Here is an 18,646-nt window from a genome sequence, read left to right on the forward strand (position 1 = left end):
CACTTTAAAAAGTAATAGCACACTGTCACATCTGCTGCATAATCAAATAATCAAAGCCCACAAAAGGGATCATACAGGGCTCAAATGATGAAACAGGACTTTGTCTGTTATTGGACATGTTTAGAGTTTTGGACTGGAACACACACCTGCATGCTGTTGAAATAGTTTAGGATTCCTTTTATCATAAAAAGTATTTCAATTTAGCTGAGTCATGATTATTTCCCACCCTCTCTGTGATATTAAAGAGGCTGTGGGTTTGCCTCTGTGTTTTGAAGACTTCTGCGTGAACGGCCTCTTCACATACAGTATGAAAATCGCAACAGCAACAGGTCTGTTGGGCCTATCCTTCTTCCTCATTACCTCATTGTGATCACGCTTGTGACTTTTCTGCTTATATTTTTCTCTCACCCTTGACAAGATCTGGGGCCAATTGTACAACTTGTAGGGTGGTTGTAGGGTAAATGAGCACAGTAACAGTTTACACACTTCCACATATTTGAGCGTTGCACCATTAAATCTAGTTGAAATGTAACCCTGTGTATAAACTAAATATTTACTGAAGCCTCCAACCAGGAAAATGATTGATATAAAATGGCTGAAGACTGGATTATATCAATGAGCGCATGTTTTACACATTTCAGTCTTTTACAAAGGCCCTCATATATTTCTGGTACTTCTGTCGTAATGACAAAGCTGCTTGTTTTCAACCGTTTTGTTATTTACACAAACTAGGAGTGGCAATATAATTACAATTATAATAATTATATTATGTTCTATATGTTAATTATTTTTTTTAGGATTCACACTCTTTATAAGCAATGAATAAGATGACTTTTACAGTCATTCATAATCCGCTTGGTAAGTCATGACGTGAGTAATGATGTTTCCGGGTCCAAGCCTCCACTCACTTCAAGTGAGAATACTGTCACAACAGCCGTTCACGAGCACTATTTATTCATAGCACACATTTAAGCTAAGCTTTTATAAACTCACAGTGTACACTACAGTCTCTGGGCTTACAGCATCCCAGACACCAATATTTTACAGATTCAGAAAAGATTAATCACTATTTGGCCAACTGAGATCTCGGAGGTTAAGATCGTGATTTTTTTAGTAGCATTACATCACTGTACATTTGCACCATTAGTTGTTTGCTTTTGGCATCTTATAGAACGTTTGGACCCGGAAGGGTTGACGAGTGACATCAGATTTTACAGATTATGATCCCATCTGACTGAATGTAAATAAATAAATAAATAAAATGCTTTCAAAGCTCACATTTAATTACATATTTCAAATCAGCAATAAACAAATAAACTTAGTTTAAACTGTCATAAAGACTAAGCAATGGCTAAATGTGAATGGATCTTTTATTTGGAAGGTGGGACTTCTTTTACTAGAGCCTCCTTATTGGGACTGTCACTTCCTCGCATTCACTGTAATACAAGTGGCCCGTCTCTGGTCAGTGCATAGAGCCAATGGTAAAAAGTTATGAACTTTGGCACACATTTAAAGGACAATGTCAATGTAAAACATGGTTAAATGTAGGGCTTCACTGAGGTTTCTGTTTATAACTCTTGAATTGTATGGTCTACAAAATAATTCTCTAAATTCCTGGGCTCATGTTGAGTCAAATTGGATGGTTTTAATTTCTGCTGACTAGAATTCATGCCATTTTGAATTTCATGGAAAAAACCCAAACTCCTTTGAGAGTGTCATCTAGTTCTCATGTCTCTAATCACGGCAGTTAAATCAAATAATTAGTTGTTCAAAACATGCCACTTCTGAGTACCAGGGTTACAGTGTGCTCAGCTGTATACTGCACATTTTAACAAATGTAGTACATAATTCAGGTGATGACAGACCGCAGCAAACAATTTTGCAGTGATGAGCAGAGAATTAAGGATAATGGAAATTAAGCAGAGAATTAAGGATAATGGAAATATTAAAGGGACTAAAAACTCGTACCTGCAGCTTGGAGCACCAGCTGGAGTCGTGCTTTGGCCTGTTCTGCAGGTGTCTGGAAAGACAGAGGAAGTCATTATGAAATTGTCTTAACACTGGTTTAGGAGGAAATAAGATAATAAAACAGAAATCTAACCTTGATAGTCAAACAGTACACAAAACAATGAGCATTTTAAAAAGCAGCTTCAGTGGCAGGGGTTTAAAAAGAAAAAGAAAAAAAAAGAATAATTTCCTCAACAAGATCACATCTTCAGTCATGTACAAATGACAATAAATCCCAGCAGATCATGAGGGGGTGTGCGTGCGTGTGTAAACATGCGCATGAGGGCTAAACATGTTGCGATTTCACAGTGGCAGTGGAAGAGGGCTCGGATATAATTCCAATATCTCCACTATTAGATTCCACCCTCTTAATTGTCAAGAAAGAAGAATGATGAGGCAAGGAAGTTATAAAGGGCTATAGATTGCTCTCTAACGCAGGAAAGCCTGGTGTGTGTTGGTGTTATGAAGGTGTGTAGGATTACAGAGAAATTAAATGCTAATAGGATGAAATTTAAATGTGGATCCTGCAAGGCTCACCGTAGCTCATCTGAGAATGTGGGTGTCGCTGACAGCAGTAACGCACATTATTCAGCATAAATTTGATTTATCAAACTGTAAAGGTGTCACTTTCTAAAAATGTCATTTGGGGTGATGACAGGGAAATATAATGACCCGCTTTAATGTAAAACTGTCACTCCACTGTGTCTTAGATGACAAACACATCAAGCTCTTCTTGGAAATCTGCTTGTTTTTGACACCTCGCCTTCGATAACTTTTAAAAAAACACGGGCTCCTCTCCTCGGCGGTATTTTGAGCATGCTCCTCTTATTCCCCCCCCTCCCCCCCTTCTTTATATTGTTATCAGAAGCATATCAGACTGTTTCAGGGCATCAATCAAGCAGACAGAAATAAAGGAAGGATTATTGAATGTTCAGATAAACCCCCTCTCCTCCCATTCAAACCCATCTTCTATTCTCTCTGCCATTACAATAACATCCAGTCATGCCGCAATAACGAGGCGGAAGAACAGACGGATCACAAGACTTAAATGGAAGGATAATCGCTGGCAGGGCAATCATCTTAGTTACAGTTTATTATGAAATTTCTACCATTGCATTTGCATTTGTTTAAAGTGACCCTGAGGCAAGTGTCCGGTGATATTACACCACCAAGTGTTTAGACAAAAAAAAAAAAAAAAAGGAAAACACAAAAGGGGGGAAGAAACGAGCATCAATATGAAGAAAAATATAATTAGTTTCTAAGGATGACAAATGGGTGGCGGATTAATAATTAGATAAGTTTGTCAAATTATGAGACAGGCCTCATTCTGGCAAATACTGAGCAATAACACAGAGAGAGAGAGAGAGAGAGAGAGAGCTGATAAAATCTGACACAGATATAATACAAATAAGCTACAAAACACTGTTTGACGCCCACATCTCTATTGGATTTGGAATACTATCCAATCTAGTTATAACCCACAATGCGGCATCCTAACTAACAGAACTGACCAGTTAATGACAGTACAATGCTGAAGCTTGAAATCCTGATTTAGACCAGCCTGCAGGACAAGTTAATGAAATTATAGAACAGAGGTAAAAGTGGTATCATGCTGCAGCGCTTCTTGAAAAAGTTATAGAAAAGCAGCCCTTAGAATCTCAGGCCCTGTTTAGACCTGGTATTAAGATGCGTTTTGGTTTTTCGTCTTCAAACTAACCTTGGGTCTTCAGCCGACAAAGTTTAAATCCCATCTGGCTAATGCACTTCCCATAATTACACATTAGGTCAGTAGGCGGAGAGCAGGCGGTCTATTGTGGCTGTTCGAACATATTCGATCACATGAGCGTTTACACTACGAAAGTAAGGTGGTCAAATGCGTTTTCTACTACTTCTGAAAGTGGTCGAAAGTGGACAAGCTCAAAACGTTTTACACCCTATTTTCACCTGTATTTAGTGTCGTCCACTTGTGATCCGATCCACCAAAACACATCTTAATACCAAGTGGAAACAGATTCTCTAAACATCAGCGAGGCCCTTCGCTAACTAGAATAATCTTTTTATTAGAGGCATTGTCCTCACTTTCTTAACTGAGGTCAACGGTCCAGCAAAAATAGAAGAGGGAACACAAAAAATGAAAATTCTGCCATAATTTACTCATCCTCTTGTCATTTAAAACCTGTATTTCTTTCTTCTGCATTGCTGGATGAACTATTCCTTTAATAGAGTGTCACATGACCCTTCAGAAGTCATTCTAATATGCTGATTTGCTGCCCAAAAACATTTCTGATTATTATCAATTTTGAATGTTTGGGATATGTATTTTTATTCAGCAAAGATGCACTAAATTGATCAAACGTTACAGTAAAGACATTTGTAATGTCAGAAAAAAAAAAATCTATTTCAAATAAATGTGGTTCTTTGAACTTTCTATTCATCAAAGAATCCTGAAAAAAAAAAAAAAGAAAAAGATCAGTTTACACAAAAATAATAAGCAGCATATATAACTATATCAATAATAACTATTAACTATAACTATTATTAATAATTGAGCACCTATACTAACTGAGCACCAAATCAGCACATTAGAATGATTTTTTTTAAGGATCCTGTGACACTGAAGACTGGAGTACTTTGACTTTGACACAGTTTGAATTAAAATAAATCAACCAACTCAGGACAATATTGATAAAGTCAATGGTATTGGCTGATATTACAGTCACTATCACATTATGCAGCCGCACTCATAAGGGCACTCCAAGAGATTATAAACAGAGCAACAGGGTTTTTCCTATGCTAAAACTTAATAAATGTAGTTAAATCAGGATTTTTCCAGCTTTTCACAAACGAAACATACTTGAGCTCCAAGCTAGCTTGTGCAGCAGAGAAATGATGAGCCCAGGCTTCATGGGCTTTAGAGTCCCAGTGAGCGGTCCTGGAGCCATCTCTATCTCCCCCCCAACACACACACATTCGCTCTCACACACACACACACACACCAAGCCGTCCCCGCATAAACACTGAGCCAAACCAATTATCTCAATTACCGCACCCGCAGCTTCACATTCACAGCTCAGCGGCCTCTGCTTTACTCGCTGTCTTTCTACTGTCTAGACCTAGATTTCTCCTCTGTCTATCCAGACCTGGATAGTAGGAAAAAAGTACAAATTTTGAAGAATGCTCACACTTCAGTAGTGTTGTTTAGACAAGACATTAGCAGCATGACATTTTTGTTTTACTCCCTTTTGTTTTTCGAAGGGCATGGGTTGGAGAATCTTAATGTTGTTCCCTGATTTAATTTCCACAAAATTTCGAACAGTCAACAGACATAACGAGAAACAATCAGTCTCCAATCCTACTACGGCTCCAAAACACTTCTGTTTCCTTGACAGGGTTCCTACATATTTTCCATTTCAAATTTCCATTCTTATTTCCAAACCTAGACCATATTTAACATTAATGGTTCATACAGCATTATTTTCAGCATTACATTTAGTATATAGTACAGTCATCTGTAAATATTTTTTCTTGGGTTTTTTCATTGGTTTTCTTGAAGCGATAACATGCGCTTACATGATGAAAAGAAACCTAAAACGTTGTTGAGTGATAACCAAACAGCAAAGTACAGTCTGATTTAGATGATTGTTTGCTCCTTTAACTGGTGGCACATGAACATTCGATAAGTGAAGTTCAAAAAACTTATGGTAAAAAGCTAAGAAAATGTGCACCTTGAATTTATTCAATTGTGTTCGACAACCACTAAAGGATCATTTACCTTTTGCCTTGAAAACACTCTGCTTGTATGATAAATTTATTTTAGAAAAATGAATAGGGGCAATAGTCTGGAAACACAAATAGTTTTCCATACACTGTTTTCATTTTTCCATACTTATCCAGACCTGGAAATTACTCAAATCAAATTCCATACTTTTCCAAACTGCGTAGGAACCCTGCCTTGAGTAAAAAATATAAACAAACTGAGTAACAAAAGATATATTGGATCATCACTGTAACAGTTTACTCTCATAAACAACACTGTACAGTAAAAACAATTTTTTTTTTTACATCCTTATTAACAATCAAGGAGGCATGGTGGAAAACAAGACATGAAAGTTATCTTTTTAAATAAAAAAGCACACCGCTGTGTGAACCCATACATATACACACTACCGTTTGGATCAAAAGTTAATCAAAAGGCTTACAAGAAATCTCTCTCAAATATAAGGTTTTTTTTTTTTTTTTTGCTTTCTATTCTTCAAAGAATCTTGAAAAAAAATGTATCAGTTTTCACAAAAACATGAAGCAGCGCAACTGTTTTGAACATTGATAATAAACGTTTCTTGAGCAGCAAATCAGCATGATTTCTGAAGGATCGTGACACTGAAGACTGGAGTAATGATGCTGAAAATTCAGCTTTGCATCACAGGAATAAATTACATTTTAAAATATATTCACATAAAAAAATCGTAATTATATTTTACAATATTACTGTTTTTACAGTATTTTTGATTAAATAAATTTAGCCTTGGTGAGCAGAAGATACTTCTTTAAAAAACATCTTACCGACCCCAAACTTCTGAACGGCAATATACATCTCGTATATATAAACACTTTATTCCATTACTCATTACTGTACTCATCTCATCTCATCTGACTTCTTCATCCTCATTTATAATCATTTTTCATTTGTTATTTCCAACCTCTGCCCCATTCCTTAACCTAAAAATAAATAAATAAATAAAGACTGCAGCATTACGTTACAGGATCCCCCTAGAAAATGCAATATTCCGTTTTTAATATCCAGGTCTATAAGATCAGGGTAGAGATGGGCTCCAGTGCAATATGTTTATTTATATATTTATAACAAATACTGCATATCAGGAGTTCTGGGCCGAGCGTCTATAAAATATAATGTTGTGTATGGATATCTTTTTTAAATATAATCTCAATATGAAATCGGAGGCCTTTTTACAATGTGCCATACTTCAGGACGGCGCTAACAGCATTTAGGAAAGCAGAGGCTGTTCATCTTTGTGTCTACAGTAGGCACTGCCGCTGCATAATAATAAGCTTTCCTGCCCCAAAATGTTATTTAGCCGCCTGACGCTCATTTCTCAAACTTCACCACTTTTACAATTTTCCCAAACTTTTATTTCCTTGATTATTGCCAACAAGATTTCATTACGTATTTAGAATGTAAACAAGCGTGAGTGATGACAGAGGTTTAACCGCGGCGGTCCTCGGCGGTCCTCACACACGATTCACAGAGCCCCCCCCCTCCCCTCCATCCCCAGCCCAACACACACACATGAGCCAGGCCAAAATGGAAGGCAATTGTATTAATAGACTTTTTTGACATGCACGTGTGTGTGTATTAGTACACGTGCGTGTGTGTGTTACAGCCAGAGGAGGCTGGGCGTTGGGCTCGCACTCAACTCACATAAATCATGTTGAAGAAAAATGAACAAATGTGGCGGCTAACTCATCTTCTCACCATCCGGAGAAAATGAAATTCACTGGAATACCTATCAAAACTGCAATCATCAGGAGATAAAATCTCCTTTGCTCTATCTGCACTTTCCGATTTAATTTCCTTTATGCCCTTGACATTCAGAGATACCATTTAGATAATATGTATACAGTAAGGGACCAGTTCGCCCGCCGTGATGTATATATATATATATATATATACGGAGACCTCACACTAAATCCAACACCATCATTTGGAAATGGATTTGCAATATTTCTTTGTTGTTGTTTGTGTTATTCTTCTTCTGCACACTCATGTCACGAGATCTATGCAAAGAGCAAAGAATCTTAACAGAGAAAGAGATAAAGCAGCGGGATATGAAAGCTGCGCTCATCCCCTCTATCAGTATGACATGCAATTATGTTTGGGCAGGCGTCAGGTTAAAGGTCAGCCTGATGACTCCATCATTTAGCAAAGCAGCTTATTTCACAAATGGAGGTAGACGGAGGCCCGTGGCAGACTCCCAGACACCTCCAATCTGATGAAATCATTAGTGTAATAAGCATGTAAATCTGCTTGCAAATTATACTCGCGCAGCTCCTCGGCTTTCATTTAGCTGACACTTGGTGAGGTGTTGTCAGATCACCTCTTTATCCCACAATCAAATTACTGGCAAACACGGGAGCGAGGGAGTGAGACGAGGGGCCACGGATACGGATCGGTGCTGAAGGCCGTGCCTGGACGCTGCCGGCTTTCTGACACTCTATTGATTTCTGAAGCCCTGATCTTCTCTCATTCAGTTAGAGAGAGACAGGTGCTTTTGATGATGTTATGGGATAAATCTATTATTAAGCACCAGAAGATCTGGCAAAGCCAAAACAGAGCTGTTTCTCCCAATCGCTTGTCCTAATATGAAGCATAAATTATTCATTAAATATAAACAAGGCCTCAAAAGCAAAAACCCATGGGGAAAATTGTTTTTAAATATAATTTCTTCATTTTTAAAGCTGATGGACATGAGATTAAGGAAGTTGAGACTAGATAGAAATGAGCCGATACAACACACACTACCTACAATCGCAATAAATAGAGGGAGGCACAGTGGCTACTTCAATGAAGGCAAAAAGAGTCACTTTTTTTATTGTTATTATTTAGCTGTGCATCTGGTCTAGCTAGATTCAGGCCTCTATACGAAAGAAAAATGGTAGAAGAGAGATAAAGAGGAACAATAGAGCAATAAAAAAAAAACACAGAAAAACAAATAAACAGCCTTGGTTTTCCCCACACAAAGCTAATAAGCATAACCATAAAAGTCCCACAAAGAAATAAGGTTAAATGATACCAATGCCACCTAAGCAGTGTTCCCTATTCAGCAAAATTAAGAAGATTTTCTTGAATATGTTGTAAAAATATAGTTAATAAAAAATATAATACATTTCAGTAACTGGATATTTTTGGAGCTAATGGTAGGAAACACAAGATTAGAAGTAGCTATGAAAAGTTTTACAAAGTTGCCTCCATCTAGACTTTGTAAAGTTTGCCATCTTTTAACATTGGTACATCTGAAACTTGTAAATGTGGGGCTGTTTATGGCTGATGTTTACTGGGTATATGCGTATGCCTTTAGGGGAGGGCTGCAGGGGGGTGTATACTTACTGTTCGCTGGCACAAATCTTAATAAAATATTGCAGCACCTGGTGTCTGACAAGCTGGATGCAATCTAGCAGCTTTTATAAAGTCAACAATAAATTCTCAGGTACAATATTCACATATTCAAATTTTTCAGGAAACCTACATCTGAACACGGGTAGACTCACACATCTGCATGTTTTACAAAACAACTAGCACTGTTAATGTTAATTTCAACTCTCTCTAGTTGATCGAATTTGTCTACTAACAATGACATACTGTACGTCTCAAAGATAATCAAACCTCAAATTGTATTCAGTGGTGGAGATGACATTTTAAACGCCTTTGTCTTTTGAGGATCGGTTTCAAAGCTAGCATTTTATGTTTTCTAAACATACACAAATAAATAATACTTTCGCCTTTTGTAAACACAAATTATTATTTTAGGAAATATCAGAAGATGACACCAAAATGGAGTAGCTGCACATAGCCTGACTGGACTGAATGTAACTGCCTTTATGTGACAAAGCCCATGGGTCAGAAAAAAAACAAAAAAAACAGGGCAACTCATTCTGAATGCAAAACTGAAAAAAATTGAAGGGTTCATTAAAGGGTTAGTTCACCCAAAAATGAAAATTCTGTCATTAATTACTCACCCTCATGTCGTTCCACATACATAAGACCTTCGTTCATCTTCAGAACACAAGACGTAAGACAGCAAATTAACCACCACTTTCAAGGTTCAGAAAGTTACTAAAGACATCGTTAAAATAGTCAACGTGACTACAGTGGTTCAAACTTAATTTTATGAAGCGACGAGAATACTTTTTGAGCGCAAAAACAAAAAAAATAATGACTTTATTCAACAATTTCTTCTCTTCTGTGTCATTCTCATATGTTGTTTTTTATGGTGCCATAAAAAAAAAAAAAAAAAAAATAATGATACAGAAAAACGTTCAGAATATTGATTCATCCAAGCCATTACACTGTGTCTGAAGTCTGATATAGATATAGATGTATCAGTGCTTTGAAGGGAGCAACACTGTGTTTTTTTTTTTTTTAAGCCTAAAGAATACTTTAACGCATACACATACTGTGCTGATAACGAAATTCGCATTACGCACACTGTACACATACCCTATGCGTATAAACCAAAGTCTACTTTAGGGTTAAGTGTCCACGTCAAAATTACAGTAGCTTCATTAAAGCACATTTTATCAATGAAAAGTATTGAAGTATTGACATAAAATTTGCGCTAATGACAAAAAGTTTCTATCAGCTGTGTCAGTTAACATTCCTTGGACGAAAATGCATTTTTAAACTATGAAAAGACACAACTGTGTTTGTGATAGTACACAGGCTTTTAAATTGTCATTTAAACCTATTGTTGAGAGAAATGTTAAAAAAAAGTATCTGAGGCCAGAATGACCTTTGATAGTGTCTGTTTCGTATCTGTACTCTCTAGGTTTGGCACATTGCCTTTACATGTATAGAGACCCTTTTCAAACAGACATATCGATTCAAGAGGGTTATGCATGTAATCTTCTTTTCAATAATTCACTGTGCCTTTTATACAGCCGTAGATCAATGGATGTGCTCATAAACTCTCCTCCCCTTTCACTCTCTCCTCTGTCAAATCTCTCCTTCCATCAGTCTGGCCACTCTTTCCTTTCATTCTCTGTTCCCTCTACATCTGTCTATCGGTCTCCCCAAATGAAGACAAGTTAATTACACATTAACCTGTGACGCACAGTCAAAAATCAATAAAAATGTTTCATTCTCTGGAAATGGTGCCATTGGCGCCCTGTGTATTACTGAACTAAGGCACGTTATTTGAAATATATAATTCTGTAGTGTGTAATTCAAAAAGTAAAATGATAACAATGGCAATAATAATTGGTAACACTTTATTTTAGTTTCCTTACTACATCTTCATATCTTACAGAATTATTACACCATTATGTTCCTGCCTGTACACTTAGATTGAGTTCTGAAATTTACTTTCATTATGAGATCCTTACTTATTTTGATTATTGTCTTGTAGTGTTGACAAAAATATCTATATTTTGTTATGTATCGATACTGGACTTTCTGAAACAGTTCCAATATTCCTTTTCTGCAGTATTAATACACCGATATCAGCTGCGCATTCTCGCTCTCTTTTCTCCGACAGCGAATAGATATGCACCCGCCTCCTCTCACTCACTCGTCTCATTCGCTCGGTTGAATAGTGCTTGTATTGCACATAATTTCAGTCATAGGTTTTGCGCTCACACCAAAAGTACGTGCACCACTGATCGATATAAGTGCTCTCATAAAGCCACCTCTCAAACAGCTCGCGAGTACCAAATTGAGTACCAAAGCGACAGTAGCCTAATTAACCTGCTGCTGTCTGTTATGTTAATCAAAGAACAAAAAAAAAATCATTTGCTGCTCTTGACTGAATTATAATTATATAAAAATATAACTATAATTGTAAGCATTAATCTTTATTTTTTACAATGAAAACCATCCAGTGTTATTTTACATTTGATTACTTTCATTTCTGTAGTATTTCTTACCTGAATACTACTGTTACTCACCTAAAAAAAACAGCCATGTTTATTTCATTTGTCTTTATTCTGTTGTGTTTATTTGTGCTATCATTTGTAATTTGTTTATTTGTTCTTATTTTATTACTGACTGTTTACTTTTTTCTCTGTAAATGTAGTTCAAGGATTCAAGTAAAGCCTCCCTGTGCTGTGTGTAAGCTATTACAACAAAATTACCCAAATTATCCCAAAAATTACGAGATAATTATTTAAATATATAAATAAATATATATATATATATACTGCCTGACCTCACAAATGTGCTTCTAGAAGAATGGTCAAAAATTCCCATAAACACACTCCTAAACCTTGTGGAAAGCCTTCCTAGAAGAGTTGAGGCTGTTATAGCTGCAAAGGGTGGGCCAACTCCATATTAAAACCTACAGATTAAGAATGGGATGTCATTAAAGTTCATGTGCACGTAAAGGCAGGCGTCCCAAAACCTTTGGCAATATAATGTGTGTGTGAGTGTACATATATATAACAGTTTTCCTTGTGGTATCGAAAAAGGTATTGAATATCAACATTTTTCAAGGTATTGTATCGATGTTGCAAATTTTTGTATCGTGAGAACTCTATTGTCTTGTATGTTATATGATCACCTTTTGACTGCCTGTTCACTTTGTTGTTCCCTGATTGTACATTTGTATTATTTGTATTATTTGTAACAATATTATGTAAAGGGTCCTTGGGTTCTTGAAAGGCACTATATAAATTATTATTATTATTATTATTATTATTATTATGTACTTACTGTAGTAATAACAGTAAATGATGCATAATTACAAGCAACAAACCCTAAACCAAACCCTCACCCTACTATATAAATTATTATTATTATTATTATTATTATTATGTACTTACTGTAGTAATAACAGTAAATGATGCATAATTACAAGCAACAAACCCTAAACCAAACCCTCACCCTATTTGTATAGTAAGGACATGACATAAGGGTGCTGTAACAAGGGCACCTTAAAATAAAGTGTAACCTAATCATTTAATAAAATACTGACTGTGAATTATGTCAGTGCTTCCCACATATAGACTTTACTTGGGCGGGCCACCCAGGTATATTAGCGGTTGCCCAAGTATATTTGGAGACACATTTTTGCTTTTATCATTTTTATCCTCTTATACTTTTTTTATCCGCCTGAGATAATGAAACCATCCGCAATCGAATAACTAGTGGAAAATCTCCCCTTGCCCTAACGTGTTTCATACCTGCTCGTTCTGTGTGCACAAGAACCGTTTACTTCCACTGACATTCCCACGTGTGCTGCAGAGACACGGTGGATATTTCACAAAGGCGGCACTGTTGCGCGTTCTACAGGCTCGCGCAACAGCGCTTCAGACTGTTTCAAAGTGATTCACAATCAATGAATAGCGCATAATTATGCGAATCGATTGCTAATGAACTTGAGTTGATGAATTATGACAATGACTACTTTATGGCCTTTTTTATATGTTTTAGACGGTTGTAAGAATGTATATTTTCTCTCTCTCATCTGAAGAATCAGCCCGCAATAGTAAAAATAAGAGTCCCTGTGTATTTCGGGCTTGTTTATAATTAAAAGTCACATGCTAAGTTTTTTTTCTTTTTCTTTCTTCTGGGCATTACTGGTATTTTGGTTACAAAATAAATCGTATTTAATTTGATTTCCATTTAATTCATAATAAACTATTGTAGTATCCGGCTGGGATGCTCCCCACAGGAAGAAAAGACTAAGAACATTTGACACATATTATTCCATAAATAGATTTTACTATTATCAGTAAAATTTGTGTCCCATTCACTGAGAGAGACACTATATGACAAAGCAAAGGAGAACTCTACCATTTAAATGCTGTACTTTTGCATAATGTGCAATGCATAATAATGCATAATATTAGTATGTAATTAAATGTAATAGTAGCCTAAATAGTAATTTAGTAATAGTAAATTAAAATGAATTTCAATAAATAAAAATATTGTTAAAAATCACACATTATTTGTTGTTTGTCACATGCAGTAGAACATTTTTGTGCTGTGGGTAATAGCAGGATTTTTCACCTGGCTACCACCGCAAGTATATTTCAAACCTGTGGGAAGCACTGTATGTTGTATGGAACAATGATATACCACAAACCTAAACTTTTTGACTTTTACAGTTGGCACAAAACATGTTTTGAAAGAGAAATGTTGTGGATTATTAATATTATTTTGGAATTATGACATGTGATTGATGTTATCAAACTGTTATCCATTCACATTATGAGTATTTGAATTTTAACCTTACTGTGACTTTGCATTGGGCATAGTAACAGTAAATAACAGTAAAAACTTTTTTTGTCTATTCAAAACATAGGTAATCCAAAGGTAAATCCAAAACAACAGGTAATAACTGGCCATTTAAAAACACATATTTGCTGACCATTAATCTGAATAGTGAAGAGGACGCAGTGCTTGTCCACAAAATTATAGGTCAGGTTACACTAGCCGCCCCATGCACAAGATGACACTGATGATGTCCCATATAAACACTAATGCCTGTGCTTCTAAGCAGGATCAACAGTGAGAGATCTTGAGAAGGAATGAGTGGGAATATGTGATAACGATTTGATTTTAGAATATAAGCATGATAATTGATAAGGAGTAAGGTCAGGTGTGTAGAGTGACCCTTAAAGGGCCAGGCATGCGTTTAATATTCAGGGTGTGGAGCTCAGGGAGGTGAGTGTACATTCAGAGAGTCAGGACCCCGCTGTGACCTCTCTCCATTATTCATCCCTTAGAAAAAATAAAAATAAAAATGGAAACTCAGTTCCACCCAGGAGGAGAAAAGCATCCCTTTAACTTCAGTGCATGGCACTCTGACCCTGTATTAGAAAGGCTGCAGAAAACCCACCAAATGTTGGACGTTACATTTTTAAACCCTCCCTAGGGCTCATTTTAAGGGCCAACAGCACGCCCTACATCCAGAGAGAGGGAGGCAGGAAGGTAGAAGTGGGAAGACACTGTGATCTCTCCAGATATGTTCAGAGGTAATGTGTGCTTGACATGAGTCTGCGAACTGTTCCAGACTAAACTGTACAGCGCACAGCGAATGTACGTTAAACTGAAAACTCAACAGCTTGAGGATACAAATTAAAACACACTCCACACTTTTTCAAAACACACTTTTTCTGAATTGCCCTACTGACTCAAAAAAACATTTAAAGTACACACATTTCATCTTTACAGGTGGGTTGGGGGGGGGGAGCTAACAAACAACACCTTTTAGTAAAAAGACAAAAGCAAAAATTAAAGAGGAAATGTAAAAAATGGAATGGGACAAACAGAAGAATAAAAGTTATGAAAACCCAGGCAATCGAGTGGGAGTCAGAAAGACCTCTCTGTCAGCTCAAGGTATTCAAAGGCAATTGCTGAACATTCATTTTGGATGCAGATATCAAAGATTCAGGAAACACTGAAGGGGAAAAGAATCACAACTTACCAGATGTTCTAATCCAGCTTTGATGTTTCCTGTTTCCCTGCAACAGAAGAACAAATTTGCTCCACTGTAAATAACGCAAAGACACCAAGCATCTCATCACCCTGTGCTCCCACTCATTTCCCCACATCTCACGGATCGCCCAGAATTGCTGTTTTCAAGGGTATACTGTATTTATCCAGTTTTGCTCACTGAGTTCCACGAGGGCAAGAGATTTCAAAAAGGCTCTTATACTTCTTTTAAAATGACACATTACAAGTGAAAAGAGTGAAAATCAAAAATGACAGCGGTTAAAGACATCTGGTCTTCACTGGAATAATGATGCACACAGATGCTGTGTGGGTGTGTGTTTACATTAAATAACCATTCATTGTGTCTCATTAAATCATTGATATACATTTTCAAAATATGGAACAGTAATACTTTGCAGGATTCATACGACGTGTGATGGGGAACTGTTTACCTGACACAAACATAAAATAAATAAATCTTCAATATGGTATATGAGTTGATATAAAAGGAGTTTATAGAATTTTAAAATGCATACTTTATTATATATATTAATATGCTTTTACAATGGAAGGCCTAAAAAAACAAACAAGAAGTTCAAATGTTCTCAAAAGTTCTGCTTCTAAACAGCTGACAGAAAATACTGGGCATATCCTACTTAGCCTAAACTCTGCTTTTCTGAACATGATCAGTGGCTGTAGTATCACTGTCCATTAGGGCTGCCCCCGACCAAAGATTTTTCTAGTCGACTATTAGACTTTAATTTAAGCCATTAGTCAACTAATCTCACATTTATATGAATTTCATTAATTAAATATATACTCAGGAGAATACTTAAAGTGTTAGTTCACCCAAAAATGAAATTTCTGTCATTAAGTACTCACCCTCATCTTGTTCCAAACCCATAAGACTTTCGTTCATCTTTGGAACACAAATTAAGATATTTTTGATGAAATCCGAGAGTTTTTTTTATCTCCCACAGAAAGCAATAAAATTACCACATTCATGGTCCAGAGAAGTAGTAAAAATATTGTTAAAATAGTCAACGTGACTGCAGTGGTTCAACCTTAATGTTATGAAGCGACGAGAATACTTTTTGTGTGCAAGAACAAAACAAAAATAACAACTTTATTCAACAATTTCGTCTCTACCCTGTTAGTTTCTAACTTAATGACAGAAATGTCATTTTTGGGTGAACTAACCCTTTAACCATAACAGAGTTGTCAAAATTACTGACTTTGGTACCAGTCAGTACTGAAATTTTAAAAATGTGACGCTTTGAGCGCTGTTGAGCGGTTTTGTAAACACCTCTGATTGGCCATTGTGTTTACATGCTCATTGGATATGTCTTTGATTTGCTACAAAGATCAATGCACGGGAGCGTTTGAAAGCACATGGAAGTGTTTGAATTTGAAAGCATTTTGAAAGCAAGAGCAGGAGCATTTGAAAGCAGGCGTCTATCAGTGGACTGGTGTGTATCTGTGCAAGCGCTCGGTGAAGAGCGTCATTGATGACTATTTACAACGTTTTTGAATCGTTGATCATTGAAGCCAATCACAGACATATCCGATGAGCATGTCAACACAATAGCCAATAAGAGGTTTTTACAAATCCACTCAACAGCGCTCAAAGCATCCCATTTTTAAAATTTCAGTACCGACATGGTACCGAAGTCGGTACTTTTGACAACTCTAAATCATAATGAGTATTTAATACATAGGCATAATATATAGCCTATTACCGCTCAAGCACACGCATAAAGCTTGCCACAAAGCACCAGCAAAAGTAATGATTATGAATGTGTTGTGAAAAAACAGCAAAGAGATATTTTATTTATTTTTTAATAATAGTCTTTCTGAGTCAGTGTCGGCTGCAAAGATGAAGTTGACAATGCTGACTCATCATCTCCACAGTATAGTGAACGCGTAGAAGTAATTTTAATTTCAAATAAATGTTTTTTTTTTTGTTTTTGTTTTTTTGTTTTTTTTTTAACTTTCTATTCATCAAAGAATCCTGAAAAAAATGTATTAGGGTTTCCACAAAAATACTAAGCAGCAACTGTTTTCAACATTGATAATAATATTAATAAACGAGCACCAAAATCAGCATATTAGAATGATTTCTGAAGGATCGTGACTGAAGCCTGGAGTAATGATGCTGAAACTTCAGCTTTGCCATTACTGAATAAAATTTTAAAACATATAACAATTAAAACATTTTAAAACATCTAACTTAAAACTATAACAATATTACACGATATTACTGTTTTATTGTAATTGTGATTAAAAAAAAAATGCAGCCTTGATAAAAGACTTCTTTCAAAAACATAAAAGAAAATCTGGCCAAAATCAAACCTTGTGAAAATACACAATACATGCACAAGCACCAAATGTGTTGAAACCATATGGACTCTTTTCACATTTCTGGAGATCTCAGAAGCAAAAGTCATGGCATAGTCGGGTCACTTAGTGATGAACGGGAGACGACAGCAAATATAATTTTTGCATTTCAATTTGCTCCAACAGCAAAAGAAAAAATCTTTGATAGAGTTGCTGTGACTTTCCAAAAGAGGGAAAAAATAAAGAGAGATTGATTACATTGGCCAGAAGAGAGAAAGATGTCAAATTTGCCATCACTCCCTCAGCCGTTGTATTAGAAATTCACTCGCAGCAGTGTTTTTGTCATTTACTGAAAAAAGTAATATAATATAATATAATATAATACAATATAATATAATAGAATTTTAATATAATATAACATAATATAATATAAGGCATTATAAATGTGTATTACATTTTTTAAAAATTAAAATATGCAAAACTTGACTAGATTTGCAGACACATGTCATCACAGTCTGTGAAAAGGGTCCATTGTGTTTATTGTGCCTTTTCTTCTTCTGCCCAGTGTCAACTGACTGAGACTAGAAATTGCAAAGACCCCAAACTTGGATTTTACTTGGACTTGTATTAAGCAGCATGGAGTATTTTTATAATTGCACTGTAACAATGACACCATAAAAATAAAGTCTAACCCAAAATACCATAGAATTGGTTGTGTTTTGATAAAGACAGTAAGACATACATTATTATTATTTTCATTACTTGAAAATGGAACATTGGCCAGAAAAGGACAGTCTTTAGATGATACAGTAGCAAACTGTGTGTGTGTGTGTGTGTGTGTGTAAAGAGGAGGTAAAAAGACAAGAGAGAGAGACAAAGAAGCATAGTTTGGAAACATGACGTTAACTAGCCTGTGGCAGCTCAGAAATGGCTTCAGTAATCAGGGACACAAAACCCCAAGTGATACCCACTCTACCCCCTCTTCCTTCTAATGTTCCATCACTCCACAGTCCCAGCACATCTCTCCATCCATCTCTCCTTCTCCAGGAACGATTCACTGTTTCCTACAGAAATTCTGTCACTTCCTGATGATTGCTTTTCTGTGGGACCATCTACATCTCAGCACAGAAAGGC

General features: G+C 36.1%; 1 protein-coding gene across 4 annotated transcripts in view; it reads right to left on the reverse strand.

Annotated features, from left to right (window-relative positions):
* rsrc1 (arginine/serine-rich coiled-coil 1) overlaps positions 1-18,646 on the reverse strand; it is a 165,528-nt gene that overhangs the window by 63,420 nt on the left and 83,462 nt on the right. For all 4 annotated transcript variants that reach the window (XM_051862166.1, XM_051862167.1, XM_051862165.1 and 1 more), the window contains exons 5-6: positions 15,168-15,204; positions 1,969-2,020 (exon numbers count right to left, since the gene is read on the reverse strand). In XM_051862166.1, coding sequence (XP_051718126.1) covers positions 1,969-2,020; positions 15,168-15,204 — 89 coding nt within the window. The remainder of the gene's footprint in view (positions 1-1,968; positions 2,021-15,167; positions 15,205-18,646) is intronic.

Source organism: Ctenopharyngodon idella, chromosome 15 (assembly GCF_019924925.1).
Source record: "Ctenopharyngodon idella isolate HZGC_01 chromosome 15, HZGC01, whole genome shotgun sequence".
NCBI classification, from domain to species: domain Eukaryota; kingdom Metazoa; phylum Chordata; class Actinopteri; order Cypriniformes; family Xenocyprididae; genus Ctenopharyngodon; species Ctenopharyngodon idella.